Raw genomic sequence first — 24,884 nt, forward strand, 5'->3', positions numbered from 1 at the left:
TCACTGACCCCTTTAAACTTTCTGTAAGTCCCAAATAAAGGCTAAAGACTTTCTACAGGAAACCTTCCTTCATACCTCTTAGTCAGAGTGCCTTCATTCTTTCCATTCCTCCCTATTTCTCCTAGACAGAGCTTGCTTTGTGTATATGTCTCTGTATTGTCTCCCTCCACCACTGGACTGTGAGCTCCTGGAGGGCAAGGGCTGTCTTTTGCCTCTTGGGGAATCCCCAGAAGGGCCGAACAGGTGCTAAATGTAGAGGGAATGGAAATGAAAGTTTGCGGTCTTTCAGATGTCCTTTGTGTGTCCCCATATTCTTTGTATCTGCCTCCTCTTCTCCCCTGTGGTCCTTCAATCCAACACAACAAGCATGCTCCTGGAGCAGATGGGACACCAAAAGATTCTTCCCATGATCCCTTCTGTCTTCACTTTCACTTTTAGCCTTGCTGGGTTTCCTCCTTCCTCCCTTTCTCCTTGTTTGTGGTTTTTCAAAGAAGCCTCTTTCTATTCTCTCTGATGTGCTTCTGCTACTACTATTGTCTTCAGTTATCCATTCCTCCTGCATTCCTGCTGCTTTGGGGTGTTCATGAAGCAAATGATCTCTTCCCTTTGGGGTCTCTTCCTAAAAATACTTCAGACTCCTTTTCATTATGAAGCTCCTATTTATAGGTGTTAGGTGTGAAATTTAACCAGAGGGTAAACTGTGGCAGCTCTCCAAGGAAGTCAAGCAGGGGGATGCTGCCTGTCAATAAAAGGGGTCAGAGACTTTCCTGTGTTAATGCTCCAAACCCCAAGCAGAAGGCCCAAGGAAGACTAGTCTCTCCAATGGGTCTTGTAAACATACCAGTTATGAAATTACAATAGTTAGAGATAAGAGGAAATAGGGGAGAGAGAGAGAGAGGACAAAACCAATATTTTGCTGGATGCATTGAGAAAAGCCAATTGGGGGCAGTCAGTCCCCTTTGGCAGAAGAGTGTACATTCAAAATAAATTCAATCAAACTTCAGTTCAATCAACCACCTCCCAATGTTCATTCTTTTTTTTTTTTAATGTTTTATATATTTTATTTTTATTTTATTTTATTTTTTTAACATTGTTTTATTTGGTCATTTCCAAACATTATTCATTGGAAACAAAGATCATTTTCTTTTCTTCCCTCCCCCACCCCCCACCTCTCCCTTGGCCGATGTATCACATGTGTTCTTGATTCAAACCCATTTCCATGTTGTTGGTATCAGCATTAGAGTATTCATTTAGAGTCTCTCCTCAGTCATATCCCCTCAACCCCTGCAGTCAAGCAGTTGCTTTTCATCAGTGTTTTTACTCTCACGGTTTATCCTCTGCTTGTGGATAGTGTTTTTTAGATCGTTGCAGATTGTTCAGGGACACTGCATTGACACCAATGGAGCAGTCCATTACTTTCAATTGTACCACAGTGTCTCAGTCTCTGTGTACAATGTTTTCCTGGTTCTACTCCTTTTGCTCTGCATCACTTCCTGGAGGTTGTTTCATTCTCCATGGAATTCCTCCACTTTATTATTCCTTTGAGCACAATAGTATTCCATCACCAACATATACAACAATTTGTTCAGCCATTCCCCAATTGATCGGCATCCCCTCATTTTCTAATTTTTGGCCACCACAAAGAGCGCAGCTCTGAATATTCTTGTACAAGTCTTTTCCCTTATTATCTCTTTGGGGTACAAACCCAGCAGTGCTATGGCTGGATCGAAGGGCAGACAGTCTTTTATCTCCCCTTGGGCATAGTTCCAAATTGTCCTCCAGAACGGTTGGATCAATTCACAACTCCACCAGCAATGAATTAATGTCCCTACTTTGCCACATCCTCGCCAGCATTCATTACTTTCCTTTGCTCTCATGTTAGCCACTCTGCTAGGTGTGAGGTGATACCTCAGAGTTGTGTTGATTTGCTTCTCTCTGATTATAAGTAATGTAGAACACTTTTTCATGTGCTTATTAATAGTTTTGATTTCTTTGGCTGAGAATTACCTGTTCATGTCCCTTGCCCATTTATCAATTGGAGAATGGCTTTATTTTTTGTACAACTGATTTAGCTCTTTGTAAATTTGAGTAATTAAACCTTTGTCAGAGGTTTTTATGAAGATTGTTTCCCAATTTGTTGCTTCCCTTCTGATTTTAGTTACATCGGTTTTGTTTGTACAAAAACTTTTTAATTTGATGTAGTCAAAATTATTATTGATTTTACATTTTGTGACTCTTTCTAAGTTTTGCTTGGTTTTAAAGTCTTTCCCTTCCCAAAGGTCTGACATGTATACTATTCTGTGTTTACCTAATTTACTTATAGTTTCCTTCTTTATGTTCAAGTCATTCACCCATTCTGAACTTATCTTGGTGTAGGGTGTAAGGTGTTGATCTAAACCTAATCTCTCCCACACTGTCTTCCAATTATCCCAGCAGTTTTTATCAAATAATGGATTTTTGTCCCAAAAGCTGGGGTCTTTGGGTTTGTCATAGAGTGTTTTGCTGAGATCATTTACGCCAAGTCTATTCCACTGATCCTCCTTTCTGTCTCTTAGCCAGTACCAAATTGTTTTGATGACCACTGCTTTATAGTATAGTTTGAGATCTGGGACTGCAAGTCCTCCTTCCTTTGCATTTTTTTTCATTATTTCCCTGTATATCCATGATCTTTTGTTCTTCCAAATGAACTTAGTTATGGTATTTTTCCAATTCAGTAAAGAAGTTTTTTGGTAGTTCAATCGGTATGGCACTAAATAAATAAATTAATTTGGGTAGGATTGTCATTTTTATTATGTTAGCTTGTCTGACCCATGAGCAATCAATGTTTTTCCACTTGTTTAGATCTAGTTTTACTGTGTGGTAAGTGTTTTGTAGTTGTGTTCATATAGTTCCTGTGTTTGTCTCAGCAGATAGATTCCTAGATATTTTATATTGTCTAGGGTGATTTTAAATGGTATTTCTCTTTCTAATTCTTGCTGCTGAAATGGGTTAGAAATATATAGAAATGCTGATGACTTATGCAGGTTTATTTTGTATCCTGCAACTTTGCTAACGTTGATTATTTCGAGTAACTTTTTGGTTGATTCTCTAGGATTCCTTAAGTAAACCATCATATCATCTGCAAAGAGTGATAGCTTGGTCTCCTCATTGCCAATTTTAATACCTTCAATTTCTTTTTCTTTAATTGCTACTACTAGTGTTTCTAGTACAATGTTAAATAATAGAGGTGATAATGGGCATCCTTGTTTTACTCCTGATCTTATTGGGAAGGCTCTTAGTTTATCCCCATTGCAGATGATGTTTGCTGATGGTTTTAGATAGATACTGTTTATTATTTTTAGGGAAGGCCCTTCTATTCTTATACTTTCTCGTGTTTTCAATAGGAATGGGTGTTGTATTTTGTCAAAAGCTTTTTCTGCATCTATTGAGATAATCATGTGATTTTTGTCAGTTTGCTTGTTAATATGGTTAATTATGTGGATGGTGTTCCTAATATTGAACCATCCTTGCATTCCTGGTATGAATCCTGCCTGGTCATAGTGGATGACCCTTGTGATGACTTGCTGGAGTCTTTTTGCTAGTATCCTATTTAAGATTTTTGCGTCTATATTCATTAGGGAGATTGGTCTATAGTTTTCTTTCTCTGTTTTTGACCTGCCTGGCTTTGGGATCAGTACCATATTTGTGTCGTAAAATGAATTTGGTAGAACTCCTTCTTGGCTTATTCTGTCAAATAGTTTGTTTAATATTGGGATTAATTGTTCTTTGAATGTTTGATAGAATTCATTTGTGAATCCATCTGGACCTGGGGATTTTTTCTTAGGGAGTTCTTTGATGGCTTGTTCAATTTCTTTTTCTGATATGGGGTTGTTAAGGTAATTTATTTCTTCCTCTTTTAGTCTAGGCAATTTATATTTTTGTAAGTATTCATCCATAACACCTAGATTGGTATATTTGTTGCCATATAATTGGACATAGTAGTTTATAAGGATTGCCTTAATTTCCTCTTCATTAGAAGTGAGGTCTCCTTTTTCATCTTGGATACTGTCAATTTGGTTTATTTCTTTTCTTTTTTTAAATAGATTGATTAGTACTTTGTCTATTTTATTTGTTTTTTCAAAGTACCAGCTTCTATTCTTATTTATTAAATTAATAGTTCTTTGACTTTCAATTTTATTAATTTCTCCTTTGAGTTTTAAGATCTCTAATTAAGTCTTCGTCTGAGGATTTTTAATTTGTTCTCTTTCTAATTTTTTAATTTGCATGCCCAATTCATTGACCTCTGCCCTTCTTAATTTGTTAATATATGAACTCAAGCATATAAATTTCCCCTAAGTACTGCTTTGGCTGCATCCCATAGTTTTTGAAAGGATGTCTCATCATTGTCATTGATGTCATTTTTTAAATTTCTTCAATGAAGTTATTGTTTCTATGATTTGTTCTTTAACTAACTGGTTTTGGAGAATCATATTGTTTAATTTCCAATTAATTTTTCGATTTACCACTCAATGTTCCCTTACTAATTATTTTCATTGCATTGTGATCTGAGAAAGTTGCATTTATTATTTCTGCTCTTTTGCACTTGTTTGCAATGTTTTTATGTCCTAATACATGGTCAATTTTTGTGAATGTACCATGTGCTGCTGAAAAGAAGGTATATTCCTTTTTGTCCGTATTTATTTTTCTCCACATCTCTACTAACTCTAATTTTTATAAAATTTCATTCCCTTCTCTTACCTCTTTCTTATTTATTTTTTTGGTTTGACTTATCTAGTTCAGATGTCTCTCACTAGTATAGTTTTTCTATCTATTTCATCCTTGACTTCCTCTAGTTTCTCCTTTAGAAATTTGGTACTATGCCATTTGGTGCATACATATTGAGTACAGATATTTCCTCACTGTCTATACTGCCTTTTATCAGGATGTAATTACCTCCCCTATCTCTTTTAACTAGATTTATTTTTACTTTGGCTTTGTCGGATATCATGATTGCGACTCCTGCCTTCTTTTTGTCAGTTGATGCCCAATAGATTTGACTCCACCCTCTTTCTTTCACCCTATGTGTATCTACCTTCCTCATGTGTGTTTCTTGTGGACAGCATATGGTAGGGTTTTGGATTCTAATCCACTCTACTATTCGGTTGTGTTTTATGGGTGAGTTCATTCCATTCACATTCAGAGTTATGATTACTAGCTGTGTATTTCCCAGCATATTAATTTCTGCTCCTATTCCTGCCTTTTCTTCTTTCACTATTTTCTTCTACACCAATGTTTGCTTTTAAACAGTCCCCCTTGTTCCCACCCTTATTTTACTTCCCTTTCTACCCCCTCCCTTCTTATTCCCCCCCTTATTTTCCCTGTAGTCTTTCTAAAATTAACCCCCCGCCCCCTCCCTCTCTTGTACTGCTTACCTCCCCACCAGACTGTTTGTTACCCTTCTACTCCCCTATTGGGCGCAAATCTATTCTCTGCACCCAATGGATTGGATTGTTTTTCCCTCTTTGAGTCAATTTCAAAGCACGTAAAAGTTGAGTATTTCTTGTCTCCAAGCTCTTTACCCTTCCAGTATATTGATGTTCTCCCCCCTCCCACCATGAGTTTCTTTATGACTTGTAAATTTACCCCCATTTGTTTCTTTTCCCATTTCTCTTAATATTAACCTATTTTTAAGATCTAGTTATATGTATGTATATATATGCATACTCATGTGTATGTCTTTTTGCATGCATAAATCTATATACCTATTTATGTACTTGCATCCTATACATTTTGTCACTGCTCCCTCTAAGTGTACTTCTTTTTGCTGCCCAGGTAATAACAACAGTTTTTAAGAGTTACCAATGACCTCTTTTCTTATAGGGAAAATATCATTTTAACTTATTGAGTCTCTTAAAAATTTTTTTTTGCTTTTTCTTTTTTCCCCTCTTTTAGTTACCTTTTGATGATTCTCTTGAGTTCTGTGCTTGTACATCAAATTTTCTCTTTAGATCTGTTCTTTTCTTTACGAATTCTTGAAATTCTTCTATTTTGTTGAATGACCATACTTTCCCCTGTAAGAATATAGTCAGTTTTGCTGGGTAGTTGATTCTTGGTTGTAGACCTAGTTCCCTTGCTTCTGGAATATCATATTCCATGCCTTTCTTTTTTTCAGTGTGGATGCAGCCAGATCCTGAGTTATCCTCACTATGGTTCCTTGGTATCTGAATGACTTCTTCTTGGCAGCTTGTAATATCTTTTCTTTGGTCTGATAGTTCTTGAATTTGGCTATAACATTCCTGGGTGTTGTCAGTTGGGGATTAAGTACAGGAGGTGATCTGTGGATTCTATCAGTCTCCACTTTTCCCTCTTGTTCTAGGATATCGGGGCAGTTTTTCTGTAATTTTCTGTAATATAATGTCTGGGCTTTTTTGTTTGTCATGGTCTTCTGGTAGGCCAATGATTCTTAAATTGTCTCTCCTTGAACAATTTTCTAAGTCCTCTGTTTTGTGAATGAGATGCTTCATATTTTCCTCAATTTTTTCATTCTTTTGGTTTTGTTTTATAGTGTCCTGCTGCCTTGTGAGGTCACTTGATTCTAGTTGTTGTATTCTGGTTCTTAAAGACTGGATTTCATCCTCAGTTTTTTGGTCGTCCTTTTCCTTTTGGTCTCATTTTCTTTGGAGGTCATCTTTCATCCTCTTTACTTCATCTTCTCCTTTTTCTCATCTTTCATCTTCTTCACCTCATCTTTCATCTCCTTTGCCTCATTTTGCAGCTGGTTGATTTTGGCTTTCACGACACCATTTTCTTGTTTTAGTTAAAGTGACTCTGTTTCCAAATGACTTATCTTAGTTTAAGTTCTTTTCCCAATTGTCTTCAGCCTCTCTTAATTGTGTTTTGAATTGCATTTTGAGTTCTTCCAAAGCCTGTATCCAATTCGCAGGGATTTCTGATTTTTCCTTTGCTGATCCCTCCCCCTCTGTTTCTTTTGCTCTTTGCTCATTACCTGTGCAAAAGTTGCCTATTGTAATTTCTTTTCTTTCTTTTCTGTTGTTTGCTTGGGTTTGCCCCCTTCTTTGCTCTCCTTATTTGTCTGTGCTCTTGCTCCTCTCTCTATTTTTTTTTTTTTTTGGTTTTGGTTTTGGGTCTGTCAGTCTCCCCTCTTGAAGCTTTGTCAGATCTCTTGGTACAGTCTCTAGAGGAGGGATGTTAGCTTCCCTGTCCTCTGGAGGCTTTTGATAGGATTAAATTCAACAGGTTTGGGCTGTATGGGTTCTGAGGCAGAAGACTCCTCGAAGGCTAGGCTGCCCAGGCTCTCTCCAGTTCTCTCCAGCTGTTTCTCAGCTGTCCGCAAGGTTCCCCAGTGCCTTTGCCTGCCTCCCTGAGCTCTGGGGACTTCTGATGGGGTTATGTTCAACTGGATTGGTCTGGATGTGCCTCGAGGCAATGGTGAGACTTGAGCCTGATGGAAGGACCCAGCCATGCCCCGGTCCCTCCCTGGCTTACTCCCCGCTGTCCACGCTGGACACTTGGTGCCCGGCGCCTTGCTGCTCACAAGGTAGACCCTCCAAACCAGCACCTTTGCCGACTCAGAGGTTCCCGCTGCCTCTGGGGGCTCAGCGCTCTGGGTTGGGGGGGGGAGGTCCTGGGACCTTCCCTCTGCCTTCCCCTTAGACCCGAGTATTCTTGGGTTTTGGCTTTTGGGGGGTGTACCTTTTGATTTGAGTCCAAAAGGAGGGTTCCCCACCTCTGTCCTGTTGCTCAGCTTGAGTTTCGGTGCCCTAGGAGCATTCAGTCTGTAATCAGTAAGGAAGGGTCTTCCACGAGGTCTGAACTTTTGCAGCTTGCTAAGCAGACATCTTGACTCCGCCTCCCAATGTTCATTCTTGATCTTGATGTAATGTAGGTTTTATGGCATCTTTCTTCGACAGTTCATTCTCTGGATTTAAGAGTTAGCAAGCTTCTTCCTTGAAGATCTTTTTCAAACAAAAAAATCTTTTCAAAATCTTGGATTTTTATTAAAATACAATCCCCCCTGAAGTGGGTGTTAAAAAAAAAATCCAGTTCAGCACAGGATGCATTGTTGAGTTATTGGGGTGTATGAGTCAGTTATTGAAAGAATTCAAAAACAATGAAAAAAAACAAACAGAAAACAAAAGAGAAAAAGTATATAAAGGGAAAAATATGGAAGAAAAGTTAAACTTTTGGGAGAAAGGGAACATAAAAAAAATTCAAAATCAGAATCAAAATACCAAAATCTATGTATATAAAATGTTGAGTAAGCAAGAATAAATTCATAATAGGCTCTTGTACAGGTCCAATTTAAAGTAATTTCTATCCCATAAATCTGTAGGATAGAATGCAGTAATATTTCACTTACTCATTTGCAGCCAAGAATACAGGAAGTTGCCATACTATAAGAAGGAAAAGGAACTAGAATTCTATTTTGATAGGGAAGCATCATTCCCAGGTCTGACTTTTTTCATTCTCAGGGATGTAGGCATTCAGCATGATAGTTAAATTTTGGTACTTGTATGAGTACTTTATAAAGAGTGGAGATACAAGGAAGTCCTACGACTTAACATATGTCAAGTGTTGCAACCTCAAGTCCACATTAGTATTTCCTCAGTGTGCTCTTTTGGCACTATTCAGGTTTAATCTGTGCTCCTTGTTTTTATCCCATTTCCTGGAATCAGACACAAACATTAATCATAGTCTCATAACATTTTATCAATAAATGGCAGGTTCTGACAGTCTAAAGCTGTTTGGGCATGTTTTAATAATATAGCAAGTATGTATATTTAAACTTATATTACTGCAAAGAGAGAGATAAAAAATTAATTGTATGTACTTTTTGTACAAGAAATGAGGAAAGGGGAAAAAATCAAATATTCAAAAGAAAATCAATAATAAAAAAGGGAAAGAGAAGAAAAAAAATCAAGATATTCAATGTGTTTTTGAAAAACAGCATCCACTTGTCAATGTATTATCTTCAATGCATATGATAGGATACAGTCAATCAGTCTCAGCAGAAGATGCTCTCTTTACATGTGAGCAATGAATCCAAGAGTCCTTCTCTCCAACCTTTATAGATGTTGGAGTAATTAACAATGACTGGAATCGTCACTCCCAGGAAGGCTGAGTTGTTCCAGTACACTGGAAATTCTTAACATACACCTTGCCTCCAGGGTTCAGGTCGTGAAGTGAAAAGTCTGGTGGTCCGGCTTGTACTGCAGCTCCAGATTCATGAAGTTCACACAGTTTATGCTGTAATTCCTGTATATAGGAAGCAATAGTAGTATCTCCCCCTAATAGTGATGTATATGTGGGGGACAAAGGCTTAGCCTATATAGGTGGATGTCCAAAAAGCATCTCAAATGGTGAGATATGTAAGTCTCCTCTAGGCCTGCTTCTAAGATAAAATAGGGCCAGAGGGAGAATTTCAGGCCATTTTAAATGGGTCTCAGTGCATAATTTGCCAATCATAGTTTTAAGTTCTTTATTCATCCTTTCAACTTGGCCTGAGCTTTGGGGATGATATGGAACGTGGAATTTGGGAGCTATCCCCAAGCAAGAATATATTTGGTTTAAGACAGAATCAGTAAAATGACTTCCTCTATCTGAATCAATATGTGCTGGCAGGCCAAAATGAGAAATACTTTCTTTTAAAAGCACCTTAGCAACAAAAGCCTCTGTGGCTTGGGTCACAGGAAATGCTTCCGGCCATCTGGTCAGTTGATCTACTATGACTAGACAAAATTTATAGTGTTCAGTCTTTGGCATTGTTATGAAATCTATCTGTAGGTGCTCAAAAGGTGTGTTAGCCAGAGGACGCCCACCGAAAGCTTTGCCATGAAAGGCATGTTGGTTATATGCCTGGTAGGTAGAGCAGGCTGAACACACTTTAGATGCTATGGTAGTTATACCGGGGGCTATCCATACTCTCTTAACAGAGTCCGTGATGCCCTCGGTACCAAAGTGACCATTTTTATGAACAAATTGGCAAATTTGGTGATAGAAACTACTAGGGAGCAGGGGTTCCCTTCAGACGACACCCATACTCCATTAATCTGTTTTTCTTTAAATTTTTGTTCCCATTTTTCCACTTCCTTTTCATTATAGGAAAGTGATAGATTTAAATCATCAGTGGTTGTTAATGTTACAATTAATTCAGGCCCTTCTATGGCTGCTACCTTTGCAGCAGCATCTGCTCGGTCATTTCCCCTAGAGACAGGGTCAGAGCCACCTGTATGGTCAGAGCAATGAACTACAGCTAGGGCTTCAGGCAACTGGAGAGCAGAAAGAACTTCATTAATAATTTCAGCATTAGCTATAGATTTTCCAGCTGAGGTTAAAAATCCTCTCTGGAGCCATAACATCCCGACTGAGTGACAAATGCCAAAAGCATATCTATAATCCATATAAATTGTTGCCTTTTTACCGTTGGCAATTATACAGGCATGTTTCAGGGCTATGAGTTCTGCTCTTTGAGCACTAATATTAGAGGGCAGTGAAGCTGACCACTCAGTGGCAAATTCTGTGACTACAGAACCTCTGGTGTAGCATATGCCATCTCTCATAAAAGAAGAACCATCAGTAAATAAGACCACATCTGAGGTGTTTAAGGGAGTATCCAAGAGATCATCTCGAGGCTTTTCTGCCATGGACACTAGTGTTTCACAACTGTGTAATGGTTCTCCTGAAGTTGGTAAGCAAGGTGGCAGGGTTAAGAGTTGAACAGCTCTTCGAGGTAATGTTTTCATTGTTTAACAAGGTTATTTCATACCTTGTAATTTGCTGATCAGAAAATGCCTTTGTTCTGTGTCTTAGCAACAATGTTTCTACCTCATGTGGGCACATTATTGTTAATGGGCATCCCAATACTAGATCAACAGTTTTTATCACTAGTAAGGCTGTAGCAGCTACTCCTCTAAGACATGGTTGTCCTCCTGATGCTACTGGGTCCAGTTGGGCAGAATAATAAGCAATTGGGCGCTGAGAAGGTCCCAAAGTCTGTGTTAAAACACCTTGTCAACTAGAAAAACACAGAACTATTAAATAGTCAAAATCACTCTTTAATCAAGGGAAAAAGGGTTAGCGCTACTAATATGACAACAGAGCTGCTTTCCAAGACTGCACCAGAGTCAAGACGCCCTGGTCACCAGCCCCTGGGAGTGCCACCGACTCAGGATGGACTCCGAGGAACAAAAGAATTTGGGGAACCTATATACCACTCTAGGTGACCTGGGGGCTTTCGGATTAGAGGGACAGTTGATTGACTTTACAATGGTAAGAAAGGAAAATGAAGAGTTCCAGACAGGAATAATAGTGAGGGGCTGGGGCCCTACAATGGACACAAAAGGGAAAGACTCAGCCTAGGGCTGGGTCACCTTGGTCATGGACCTTAGCCTAGGGGGAAGAAACCATTGGGACAAAAGGGATGTATTAATAGCCCTGCCAAGTGAAAGCAAAGATATGCCTGGAGTTCTCATGTATGGGTATGGAAAAGAAGGCTCAACACAAGTCTACTACTGTAAAGTATGTAGCTATGCTTGGAATAGAAGAAATAAAGAAATAACAGTATTGATATTGGAAACTACGGAGTGTTTCTTTATAATGTGATTGTTCACGGCCCTCAAATCCTGCACGAATCTATAGAGGTGTTTGCCATCAGGCCCTCTTTTTGTTTTTTTAGTGGGCAGGATGGGCGTGTTGTACTCAGATTTAAAAGGGATTATTATTCCCTGTGCAATTAATAAGTTAATTACTGGGATAATTCCCTTAATTGCTTCTTTTGAGAGGGGATACTGAGGAATGGAAGGAGGTGCGCTAGATTTAGTTTTTATCGGCACAGGAACAGCTGACTGAAATAAGCCTATATCAGAAGAAGATGTGGCTCAAATAGACTCCGGTATATCTTCAAGAATTGCAAAGGTGGAATACTCTTTTTCCTCCTGACTCTCTGAGAGAATTACAGGGAGTAAATTTAAAGATTCCTCTGGTACTTCCAATGATAAGGAACCATCTGGGGAGCAAGTTATTGTGGCTCTGAGTTTGCATAGAAGGTCCCACCCCAGCAAATTTAAAGGGGAGTCAGGCATCAAAAGGAAGGAATGTTGTACCTCTTGGGGTCCTACAGACACCATTCTAGGGGGAAGTCTTTTAACTCTTTGGCTTATTCCTGATACTCCCATTACATTCTCTGAGGCAACAGAATAACATTGTAAATCAGGAGTTCTCTTTAATACACACCAGGAAACTCCAGTGTCTAATAGACAATCATAATAGGTGTTACCCACCTTTAAAGTAACATGGGGTTCATTAGCATGCGGGGAAGTGGATAGGGACAACGGGTAGTAGGACATCAGGGTCCGGAAAATCAAAGGTTGTATTCTCTAATTCCTGTGCCCCAAACCTCCCCCCCCCCCGACACCTTCATTATGTTTGGGAAGTTCCTTGGGTGCCCCCCTGATGGGCACCCCCCTGCAGGACATTAGCACCTCAAGTATTTTTGGACGATCACATTTTTTACATATTGTTGTGGAGTCATTTGTGAGTTATCATTTTCCCAATATCTATTCCAATAGTCATCATTTCTTAAGTTGTGGCTTTCATTGTCATAATTATGTGTATTTCTATAATTATCACTTCTGTAGTTGTTATTAAACTGCGTATTCCTTCCTATAATCTTGAGAAAAGCTCTACACTATACCGTATTGTGGCCTTTCTTCCCACAGAAGTTGCAGGTAATGAATTGATAATTAGATTTCTGGAGAGGGGCAAGTGTCATTGGTTCATTATCATGCCCATTTTCTAATTTAGCTATCTTATCTTTTACACGTCTCATTTCTTTCTTCATTTCCTCCACGTCATCATTATTTTCTTCCTCCTTTTCTTTGTTTCCCTTTAAAACATATATAGCTGTTTTTTGCAATTCTTCAAGGTCCATCTCTGACCATCTTGGACAATGTGTTCTAAAATCATTCTTAATCGCCTTGCAAGAGTTATTGACAACGATTGTTCTAACTTGTCTTAAGCTATTCTCTTTAGTTAGGTCCCAATCCAGGTATCTGTCCCCAAACTTGATTATTCTATCCATGAATCTGGAGGGTGTTTTTTCCTCCTTTTGCTTAATTTTTTCAAATTCCATCCACTTATCTGTACTGTCTGCACATTCCCTCATTGCTGTAAGGATGACCTCTCTACAACGGTATAGTTGTAGATAATCCTCAGGGTTATTATAGTCCCGTTTGAGATCCTGAGATGTCCAATGTGCTGCATTATGCCCCCGGGTTTTGTTGACATGAGCAATTATTTTATTTTTCTCACGTTTGGTTAAAAAAGCCTGTAGCAAATTCTCAACATCCTTGTAAGATGGATTATACTGAGAAAGTATGTCTCCCTTTTTTTTTGTTTTTGTTACTAGAAAGGGATCTTATTTATATGTGGAGATATTTCGTGTAAATTCATTTATTTCTTGGGGAGTAAACGGTATCCTGTGTCTTAAAGTCACCACATCCCCATTTTGTCCTATTTCAGGTACTTCTCTTAGAGGAAACAAGCCTCTGGTGGAATTTTGTACCTGTGGGCCAGTTTGACTAGGACAAGTTTCTCTAGGAGGACGAGATCTCCTTTGGGCTGGAATTTGGTTTTCTGTAGGAGAGGGAATAGGAGAAACTCGGATTGCAGGGGAAGGGTTTTGGGGATTAAATTCAGTCAAAATTTGCACTACACGAGAAGCAGTCTGTTAACTGAGCTATAGGGAAGGTGTTTTCCATCTCTATTTCAGGGAAGGAAAATTCCTCATTCAAAGGTTCCGAAACAGGTCTGTTTCTGGGAGGATGAATGTTTGCCAATTGATCTTGTAAGAAACATTTTCAGTTTTCAAACTTGGCTTGCATCTTTTTCTCTTGCATTTTTTTTCAGCTTCAAGTAATTTTTTATGTTAGCATCTCTAAACACAGTGCTGAGGAATACAAAAATGATATTACCTATTAATATAAAAAATTGGAGATATGCTATATTACTCAATGTCCCTAATTCTTCAACTGTCATATAAATGTCGAAGAATGTAGTATTCATTTATACATATATATACATATATATGTTTTGTAATTATTTTTTCTAACGGCCTTCACAAAACATGTGGGCAGCAGGAGAAAGCCAAAAGTTTCTACAGGTTTTTTTTTTTCACTCTAATCTAGGCAGTTGTTCCCTAAGGGAAAGGAGATTTAGAAACAGCTCTCCCAGACAGGACCTTAGGACCCTGTTGCTAAGATTTAAAACAGCTGTGTTCTAATTTAAGGAGAGAAGGCCGAAAGCAGGAAAATGGGCTTTGTACTCTGGTGGTCGTGCTGTTTTTGTTGCGAGAGATTGAATCAAGGGCTCCATTTTCCAGAGTTTCCCGCTGCTAATCAACAAGGGTCAGCTAATTATATTTAGCTATCTAGTTAGCTGTCAGAGTCACAGAGCTGGGAAGTATCTGAGGTCGGATTTGAACCTAGGACCTTCTGTCTCTAGGCCTGGCTCTCAATCCATTGAGCCACCCAGCTGCCCTTTAAGATTAAAAGGAGAGAGAAAAGAACAAACAAACTGCTGATATCAGTTTAACTTAAGGAGAAAAGAGAAGAGAGAAGTAGTGTTTTATACTCACCTCTTCTAGCAGCTGTGTATTTAAGCAGAGTTATCTGTTAAAAAGGACTGACTGAGTGAGGAGAAAGTAGAGTAATAGGCAAGAAAATTCAGGAAATTTTTTTGCACATGTCTGTTGAAGGCCATATTCTCAAATAATTAAATCTTGAGTTTGGTGCAGCCCTTCCTAATCTTGTTACACTGAGTAGGATGGAGAATGCAGTTTCCAAGGCTTGATTCTATTCTTCCAAGTATCTCTATTGTTATTCATCAGGAAATGGCTAAATCTGATTTTCTAAAGAATGATCTGAATAATGTGGAATAGTTTTGAAATTAACAGCTCATTACCAGAATGATGAGCATTTTTTAGTAGAAAGAGAGGTCTCAGCCTTTCTAGATCGCCTCATTTCAGCTTGCTCAGGCTGGGCTTGCCAGAGATCAGAAAAGTTTAGAGAGAAATCCCCAGAGCAGATAGCCAGTTAGTTCTGGGGAAGGTATAAAAGCCCCCTCTCCATCCCTCTCCTGCCTTTTACCTTCTGCCCAGCTACCCCCTCCGTGGCTTGGGCTCTGGAACGTTGGTGATTCTCAGACACAGCAACAGGGCAATAGACATGTGACTGATTCCTACATCCCACCACAGGGGCCCTTAGGATCCAGGCTGCACTGGAGGACCCCTAGAGATTTCCTTTCACACACTAGAAACTCCTTGACTTCCTTCCAGAGCATCCATGAGCTGCTTTTCTCAAGCCTCCATTGGGCTCTTAACAGAGTCAGCTTCTAGGGCTGGTTCTGAGACCGACAATGGGAAGTACCTTTGCGTCCCTCCTTTCTTTGTGGGTCAGTTTCCTCCTTTAACTGAACAGAGGTGGGCTCTTTGTTGTCATTTGGCTCTTAGCCTTCTATGCTCTGCCTTGGTCTGCTCTAGGTGGTGACATTCAAGGATGTGGCTATGGAGTTCACAAGGGAGGAGTGGTGCCTCTTGTCCCCTCCCCAGAAGGAGCTATATAAGGAAGTGATGCTGGAAAATGCCCGGAACCTGCTCTCTATTGGTAAGAAGCTCTCTCTCTGCTGCCCAAGTCTGCCATCCAAGGGAGTATGACTCTCAGAAGCAGGCAGGGTTGGGAGCAGTTTTCAGTCAGGAGGAAGGGTGGAGGATTGGTATGCCAAGTCCCAGAGCCAGGGCCCTCCTTCTGCCTCGTTCTCCTGTAAAAGGCCTTTGCATTGTGTAATGGGACCTTAGAGGCTCCCTTTGGTGCTTTGGTCTAAGATCAAATGTGTGTTGGAGAATCTCAGATGTTGAAGTAATATCAGAACTGATTCTGTCTCACCTCTCCCTGGCACGGAATTGTTTCTCCCAAACCCCTTTAGGAAAACTATTCAGGAGGCTTTTCCTTCCACCCCCCTTCCCTCTAGGGTGGATATATTATTGGGGATCTTTTTCTCTTTAATCTGCATAAACTCATAGCTCATAGTTCCTAGATGTCCCCAAGAGTGATGGTTTGTCATTAGTCTTCTTTACTATTGCAGTAAGCCTCCCAACAGAGCCTGTAAGGAAGGGAATAAAGGGATTAAGCATTTATAAAGACCTGCTCCTGGCCCAGGGCTCTGCTGAGTGTTTTTCTGTTATGGCACTTTTTCCTCACCTTCATCTCCCTAATTCAGTGACACAATTATCCCCATTTTACAGTCGAAGTGTAAGGCTCAGCTCCAGGGTGGCCAACCCTGTGTGCCCTTACTTGGGGTAACGAAAATGAAGAATAACAAATGGATGCTATATGAAATGCATAATGACAAAGCTTATTGGATTCAAACAAAGCATATAGAGGTTAAAACCACAGGAAAATATGAGTTACCGCCCAGTAAAAGCAGGAACCAATAATTGAGCAACTTCATAGGAATTCATGATGTTACCTGCCAGGCACCAGGAGGAACCGAGAGGATTCCAAAAAAGGGCAGAAAAACAAGTTTCTCACAGTTTCTCACAGTCGTTATCAAACCTCCCTCTGCTGACTATTCCAACCTTGAACACGCAGCTGGGCAGGTCGTACACAGTTCAACCCACAACCTTGACTATGCAGCCCAAGCAGGGAGAAGAGAAGGTCTTCAGTCATTACGGCTCTGCCTCGACTACGGAGAAGTTCTCATCCAATCTAGCGGTCGCCATAACTGTTAAGATTAAAATTAGTTTCTTTGCTAAAAGCATATTTTATGTGGTTTATTAAAGAATAATAAATAAAGAAGATGAAAATAAGAAAGCACATGCCTAGGAGGGCTGAAAGGCCCAATCAAATTCACTTATTCTACATCTTGAGAGACAGGTGTGGTTGGAAGCAGAAACAGGGAGGGAGAGTAGGCAGAAAGCCCCTTAAATAATAATTTGTTATCTCACACTCAGGTGAGATTCAGGGAGATCATAGGGAAATCTGGCAAGTTCCAAGGCCTTCTGGGGATTGAAGTCCGGGGTTCAAATTTCCATTTATACAAAGGTCCCTGTGTCTGGGGCTTCAGACTGACACAGAATAATGACCCTCAGACCGAGTTTGGGAGTTTAGGAGTTTTTGCCAGAATGGACCAGCACAGGTGAGGGCTCAGGGCTGTTGCTCATTTGCGGTCTCCCCAGAAGGGTAACAGAAACATCCTACCCTGGGATCCTGCATTATAGACACTGATGGGTGAGGTTAGACTCCTTTGGGAACCTCATAGACAGTTTCTGAGGGGAGTCACTGGAGTTGCCAAACTTTTCCCCAAAGAGAACTCAGTGACAAGTTTCTCCATCTTCTTCCTTGCTCAGGGCTTCCAGTACCCTCAGAAGACATTCTATCTTATTTGGAGCAGAGGGAAGCCCCGTGGATGCTGGAGCAAGAAGGCCTGAGGAGCTTCTGCCCAGGTGAGGGAGGGGAAAAGAAGAGTGGGAGAGTCAGGGTAACTAGAGGCTTCCAGGTGCTGTGAACATTGTATATAGCTCTCCCTTGATTGAAACACTGAAGGGAATTAGCTCTTCCTTGATTTTGAAGATTAAATTGTAATCCCTTGACTATTTTTAGATTTTAATCCCCCAAAATGTAAGCACATTACTCGAAATTGAGTATGGACCCATTTTGGATTTTATCCACAAAAAGGTATGAACACCCATTTTATACATTGAGTGGGATGTCTGTGACCCACGTGTGAAAGAGCGGTCAGTTCAGTCCTGGAGTGGAGTATCATTTGTGATTGGTAGATGTAAAAATTTAGGTGAAGTGATGCAAGAGAAAAAGGTCTTTAAAAGTGGAAACAGACACTCTTAGACACACTTATAGTAGAGAGAGACACTTGGAGTGGAAACTCCTATAAGAAGCAGTTTTACTGGAGTTGAGGCTGATGAAGAATCTGCTGGTTGAATTGACACATGGTGAGTGTAAAGGTTGACATTAGCAATTCATTTTTGGGATTTAGTAATTAAATCCCTGGTGATCAATTAAATACATTCAATCTAATCATGAATTTAACAATCTGGCTGACTAAGTCAGCTGTGATAAAATACCTTCAATCTTCTTAACTTTCCTAAACTTGTCCTTTACTGTTGTGGCTATCCCTAAGTCAACTTTTAATAGCCTATTTGGAATCTACAAAAATCAGTTAAAGAGGTAAGTTTCCTGTTTCCAATTCTCCCTTGCCCTAGAGAACAGTTTACCTAATTACATGACCCTAGCTGACAATACTGAATGGAGTGTACTTAAATAGCTGTGAGAAAAACCTTGAAAATGCACGCCTACTAGAGAGAGTGACTGTATTAAAAGTTTTACCCTTGTCCAACTCTGTCTTTACACCCAGAAGAGTTAATTGGATTAAAACTTTTATAAGGATCACACCCAAACACTTAAAGAAATGTGGCTAGAGCCAGTACACAGCCAAATTAACAAGTGGCTTCTCAGTAAAATACCAAAATTGGATAAACATTGTTCTTTGTCTATTTCATAATCCCAGAGAATGTATGGCAATGGCTGTACTCCGAACTGTTCCTGGATGTAATTGTAATTGTTATCGGTAGTGTTGTATCTTTTTTTCTCTAGGAAACATGGAAAGTAATATGAATATACTAAAAAAATCAAATAAGGTCAGCCTCCCCTTGTAAAGTACATTTCCTGTTCAAAGTGACCATTTGTTCCTTTTACTACTCTACAAACTGCGGAACTAAAAACTCAGCTTGAGTATAACTCAAGTCAACTGGAAATTATGGAGAATAGATATTGGGAAATCATGACTTTTATGAAAAATATTGAAATAAATTTAAAACCACCCCAAAATAGGAGTCACTTATCTCTCCATACTTCATTATCAGAATCTCTGTCCCACCCTGCTCTACACAATTATGACTCCTAGTTCTCAAACCATTCCCTCTCTTAGTTCCTCCCACCCATGCTGACTGCCCCTCCACCTCTTTCCTAACCCCTCCTTTTCCATGCTGTCTGCTCTACCCCCTCTTCCCTAGACCCTCCCCATTCCTCCTGTCCCCAATTTCTCTGCCCCTTTTTCCTTCCTACCCTGCCCAACTCATTTCCCTTACTGCTCCTACCTCTCATCCTTCTGGCACTTGGGGCCCACAACCTCTCCCTCTCAGCTTGTTCTCCTAGGCCCTTCTGTTTACCTACCCCATTGAAAATGGAGCAAGGGGCTCCAAGTAAAGGGTCCATTTTTGGCTTGAGACTGAATATAAATGTAGTTGGTCGCCAGGGATATAATTTCTAAATCCCAATGAAGCACTCAACTCAGAATGGAATTTTATGGTGACTTATTTACAATGGGAGGAAGAAACTAAGGATGAGGGAGAGAGAGAGAGAGGAAAAAGTTAATTTAAACTGCTGGTTTAAATTAGTGAGGACCCAGGGTCCTCACTATTTAGCCTCTGGGGTCTCAAGTCTAGCTGCTCTCAGGGGTAGGTCCCTGGTGGTCTTAGCTACCAAGGACCTAGAGGTGCCCCTTGCTGGCTTGCTGATTGTAGTACACTGGCTCTGATTATGTGGCTCTGTAGGTGGGTATTGCAGGGTTGATCAGCTCTCGTTTTGGTTTAAGCTATTTCACCCCCTTATAGGGTAGGAATGCCCAGGTTCCATGTACCTTCAATTCTGCACCCTACTGTGGCATCCCTTCGTTCATATGAATTTGTTTTTTGGGGGCTTTTGAGGTAGTCTATATGGGTAGGTGTGAAGATTGGATTTAGCTCTCCCCTGATTGTAACAATGAAGGTACTTAACTCTTCCTTGATTGTGAAGATTAAATTGTAATCCCCTTTCTATTTGTTGATTTAACCCCCAGAAATGTAAGCATAGTACTTAAAGTTGAGTGGGAAGATCTGCCCATGTTAGATGTGCTCACCAAGGGTTTAAATCTCCCACTTAATCATGAGGTTGGAGATCTGTGACCCATGTGTGTGATAGTAACAAATTAGAATGGAATAATTGCCTTCTGGGCAGTCCAAAGAGCAGAGCATCTGCTGTGATTGGTAGATATGAAATTTAGGGGAGGTGACACAAGAGAAAACAATCTTGAAAAAAAGGACCATGGAAGGGTTTGAGGAGATCTGTGACTTGGAGTTGGACTGCAGGATCAGTCTCTTGAGCTTGGATTCTAGGGGAGATCTCTGACTCAGAGTTGGACTAGAGGAACTGGACCCCTGGAGGAACTCTCCTGCAAGAGACTTCAGACTGCTTTCCTTTTAGAGGGTCACAGTTGGTGAGTCAAAGGCTGACTTAGTGAGCCTGCCTTTCTGGAGGCATAAAGCCTCCAGGAAAGGCCCCTTATCTTGAGACTTTTTTCCCCCTGACTGGGGCATAGAATTTCTAACTGGTATCAGAGGTCAGAGGAAGCCAGACCCCTCTCTCTTTCTTTCTTTCTCTCTCTCTCCCTCCCTCCCTCCCCTTTTCTCTCTTCCTTAGAATCTTCCCCCTATTGTAAACAGACTATCATAAATTCCATTTATTTTAGTAATTCATTTTGAGATTTAGAAATTAAATACCTGGCGACTACCTACATATTCAGAGTCAAATCACAATTAAATTTAACATGGGTCATGAAGAGAGAGAGTCCTGCTTCTATACTGCAACCATGTTAACCTGGAAGTTCCTTTTGTTTGTTTCTTTTAGGAGGAATCATACCTGAAATGGAGGTGAATCCAACTGAGATGAGCCCTCCTGTGGAAGAAATGGACCTACAAAGATTCACGAGTGTTAGTCCCAATAACTTTGCTTCCAGTGGATTCTGTGTTGCTTCTCAAAATTCATCCTATATTGAATATCAAAGAATGCACACTGAAGAACAATCTAGTGAAAGTAATCAGTGTGGAAAGAATTTTATGCACCGGGCCAGTCTTGCTCAACATCACAGTATTCACACTGGGGAAAAACCTTATGTATGTAAGCAGTGTGGAAAGACATTTAGTCATAGCCACAGTCTTGCTGAACATCAGAGAAGGCACACTGGGGAGAAACCTTATGAATGTAAGCAGTGTGGAAAGACATTCAGTCAGAGATGCAAACTTGCTAAACATCAGAGAATACACACTGGGGAGAAACCTTATGAATGTAAGCAGTGTGGAAAGACATTCATTAAGAACTCCTTTCTTGCTCAACATCAGAGAATACACACTGGGGAGAAACCTTATGAATGTAAACAGTGTGGAAAGACATTCAGTCAGAGATGCAATCTTGCTAAACATGAGAGAGTACACACTGGGGAGAAACCTTTTGAATGTAAGCAGTGTGGAAAGACATTCAGTCATGGCCACGTTCTTGCTCAACATCAGAGAATACACACTGGGGAGAAACCTTATGAATGTAAGCAGTGTGGAAAGACATTCAGTCGTGGCCACAGTCTTGCTCAACATCAGAGAAGGCACACTGGGGAGAAACCTTATGAATGTAAGCAGTGTGGAAAGACATTCAGTCAGAGATGCAATCTTGCTAAACATCAGAGAATACACACTGGGGAGAAACCTTATGAATGTAAGCAGTGTGGAAAGACATTCAGTCAGAGATGCAATCTTGATAAACATCAGAGAGTACACACTGGGGAGAAACCTCATGAATGTAAGCAGTGTGGAAAGACATTCAGTCATTGCCACAGTCTTGCTCAACATCAGAGAATACACACTGGGGAGAAACCTTATGAATGTAAGCAGTGTGGAAAGACCTTCAGTCGTGGCCACAGTCTTGGTCTACATCAGAGAAGGCACACTGGGGAGAAACCTTATGAATGTAAGCAGTGTGGAAAGACATTCAGTCACAGATGCAATCTTGCTAAACATCAGAGAATACACACTGGGGAGAAACCTTATGAATGTAAGCAGTGTGGGAAGACATTCAGTCAGAGATGCAATCTTGCTAAACATCAGAGTAGGCACACTGGGGAGAAACCTTTTGAATGTAAGCAGTGTGGAAAGACATTCATTCAGAACTCCTATCTTGCTAGACATCAGAGAGTACACACTGGGGAGAAACTATGAATGTAAGCAGTGTGGAGAGACATTCAGTCGTAGCTCCCATCTTTCTCGACACCAGATTATTTACACTAGGGAGAAACTATGAATGTAAGAAATTTGGAAAGATGTTCACAATGCAAATCCAGTCATGCTATTGTGTGAAGGAAATTCCCCTTTCTCCCTTTCTGGGGCAGCAGTAATCAAAATATAACAAATGATGCCAATTTCAAATATGAAATTAAATTATTGGCATTCCAACGTCAGTTGATTGCATTATCAGAATTGTCTAATATAGATAATCACCATGCATCTAATAGCTTTATACCCTATACTGATTGCACTCACAGGTCAATGTAACAACTGATACAATCACTTATTTCTACAATTTTTAAACCCATCACTTGCATATGAAGTCTTATGCCTATTTTACATTAAGGTCTATGCAAGATCTATTTATCACACCAACACAGAACTTGTGAATATTGGATTTGGCTATCCACTGGTTGTAACAATGAAGTTATTTATTGGTTCCTTGATTTTGAATGTTGAACTGTAATCCCCTGTCTGTTGATTTAATCTCCAGGAGTGTAAATACAGTACTTGAAGTTGAGTGCGAAGATGTGCCCATATTAGTTCTGATCAACAAGGTTGTAAATCTCCCACTTAATCATTAAGTGGGACGTCTGTGACCCACGTGTGTGTGATTGGTAGATGTGGAATTAGGGGAAGTGATGCAAAAAAAAAAAAAAAATATATATATATATATATATATATATATATATATATATATATATATATATATATATATATATATATTTAAAAGAAATACAGGGGCCTGAGGGAAATTAGTTTTCTGGGAATTTTTAGTGGTTGGTCTGGGAGTTTGAATGAGACACTTGGAATGGAGCCTGCTAGAGTTGAGGCTGATAAAAGAATCTGCTGTTTGAACTGACACCATAGTGAGTGTAAATACTGACTTCTTTCCTTGCCCTTTCTGGAGGCATGAGTCTCCAGTCATGGCCCATCATCTTGAAACTCCTTTCCCCTGGCTGGGGCCTTAGAATTGCTACGAGGGTCAGAGGAAGCAAGATCTCTCTCGCTCTCTGTGTCTTCCCTTCTCTCTTCCATGATATCTTCCCTCGATTGTAAAATAAACTACCATAAATTCAATTTGACATTAGTAATTCATTTTGGAGATTTAGAAATTAAATCCCTGGTGACCAGTTAAATATTCAGCTCATCCATCGTCGATTGTGAAAAAATACCTTCAATCTTCTTAGCTTTCCTAAACTTGTCCTTACTGTTGTGACTACCTTAGTCACATTTTAATAGCTTATTTTGATCAGCTATAGAGGTAAGTTCAATGTTTTCTTTTTTCCTTAAATTAGATAGAACACAGCCATTTTAATCTTAGCAGCTGGGTCCTAGCTGGGGAAGGTGTTTCTAATTCTCTCTTGCCCTAGGGAACAAACAACCTAATTATCCAACCCTCACAATACTAAGTGGCTGGATTGCTCTTAACTATCGGTGAGGAAAACCTGGAGAATGCCCTGCAAGAGAGAGTGGTTGTATTAAAGTCTACTTTCCTATTTTCCAGCCTCACTAGTTTTTAAATTTTAAATGGGCTTTGCTTAAAGAGGAAAGCACATGGTCCTGGCAGTTTTAGTCCCAGGGGTAAAGGGAGAAGTTTTGTGATCCCTCCCAAACTTAGTCTTTAAAAGAGCCTCAGGCAAAAGTCTGTTTTCATCTGCCTTTTCACCCAGAAGAATTGATTGGATTAAGGCTGTGAATAGAATTGCACCCAAACGCCTAGTGAAAAGAAAAAAAAATACAACAAAATAAGATCCTGGAAAAATATTCCAGGCCAGAGAAGCATTGACAGCCACGAGAGCTTGCTGTGATAGTCCAGATTCATGGCCTAAATTCAAAAGCACCAAACAAGTAATAGATGAGACTTCCTCCTGGTTTATGGACAGACTTATTGTTGTGGGCAACCTATATATGGACTTTGAACTATCCAGAGAAAGGGACATTAGACAACTATGTAGACAATTGGTTAAGAATTGTTGTTCAGTAGGAAAAGACTACTTTAAAACAAGATATCCAAACTGGGACTCTGAACCTCAAAGAATTGAGGAGAGTAGGAGTATATGTTTATAAGGGCCATAAAAAAGATGGGGGTGGGGGGAATAGTAAGTCAGTGGAAGACTTAGAGAAATAAATTAAAATGTTAAAAAGAAAACTAAAAAGTCATTGAGAGACTCTACCCCCTTTACAGGAATCCATAGATAAATCAATAACCTGCCTTTACTGTGGAAAAGGAGACCATATAATGATGGTTTGTGAGAACTGGTTATGGGGGAAAAATAACTATAGAAATTACTAAAGTAATGATCATAGAAATTACAACTTGAGGACTGATAGAAATACTATAATAACTATAGGAATCTTAATGCTAATCAGAATAATGACAGTTCTCAAACTGAGACAAATGAATATAAACAACAAAAATAGCGTGCAGCTTGTCCATGCTAGACCCAGGGTGAAAATTCCCATCAGTGTGGAGAATCTCAGAAAATTACCCAAGCATCTTTATGACAGTGTGATTTGGGGGGTTGGGGGGGAGGAAGTTCCTTGGAATCAAAGAACAAATCCTTTTATTTTTCCAGACCCTGTTTTTATAACATATTCGTTCACACACTAACCTCCCCAGACCTCTGTCTGAGGGAAATTCAAAGGTAGATACATTAGTTGCCTCTGCCTTCCAGGAAGCAGTTAATCCCCATGCTTTATTGCACCAAAATGCCACATCCCTTAA

At 39.8% G+C, this 24,884-nt stretch overlaps 1 protein-coding gene across 2 annotated transcripts in view; it reads left to right on the forward strand.

Annotated features, from left to right (window-relative positions):
* LOC100619235 (zinc finger protein OZF-like) overlaps positions 1 to 24,884 on the forward strand; it is a 50,693-nt gene that overhangs the window by 18,214 nt on the left and 7,595 nt on the right. The window contains exons 4-6 of one of the 2 annotated variants that reach the window (XM_056820430.1): positions 15,536 to 15,659; positions 17,402 to 17,497; positions 20,733 to 21,842. In XM_056820430.1, coding sequence (XP_056676408.1) covers positions 15,536 to 15,659; positions 17,402 to 17,497; positions 20,733 to 21,842 — 1,330 coding nt within the window. Of the gene's footprint in view, positions 1 to 15,535; positions 15,660 to 17,401; positions 17,498 to 20,732; positions 23,237 to 24,884 lie in introns of those variants that run through there. The other variant, XM_016432998.2, reaches the window with a different exon arrangement.

The sequence above is a fragment of the Monodelphis domestica genome, chromosome 3, assembly GCF_027887165.1.
Source record: "Monodelphis domestica isolate mMonDom1 chromosome 3, mMonDom1.pri, whole genome shotgun sequence".
In the NCBI taxonomy this organism is placed as follows: Eukaryota; Metazoa; Chordata; class Mammalia; order Didelphimorphia; family Didelphidae; genus Monodelphis; species Monodelphis domestica.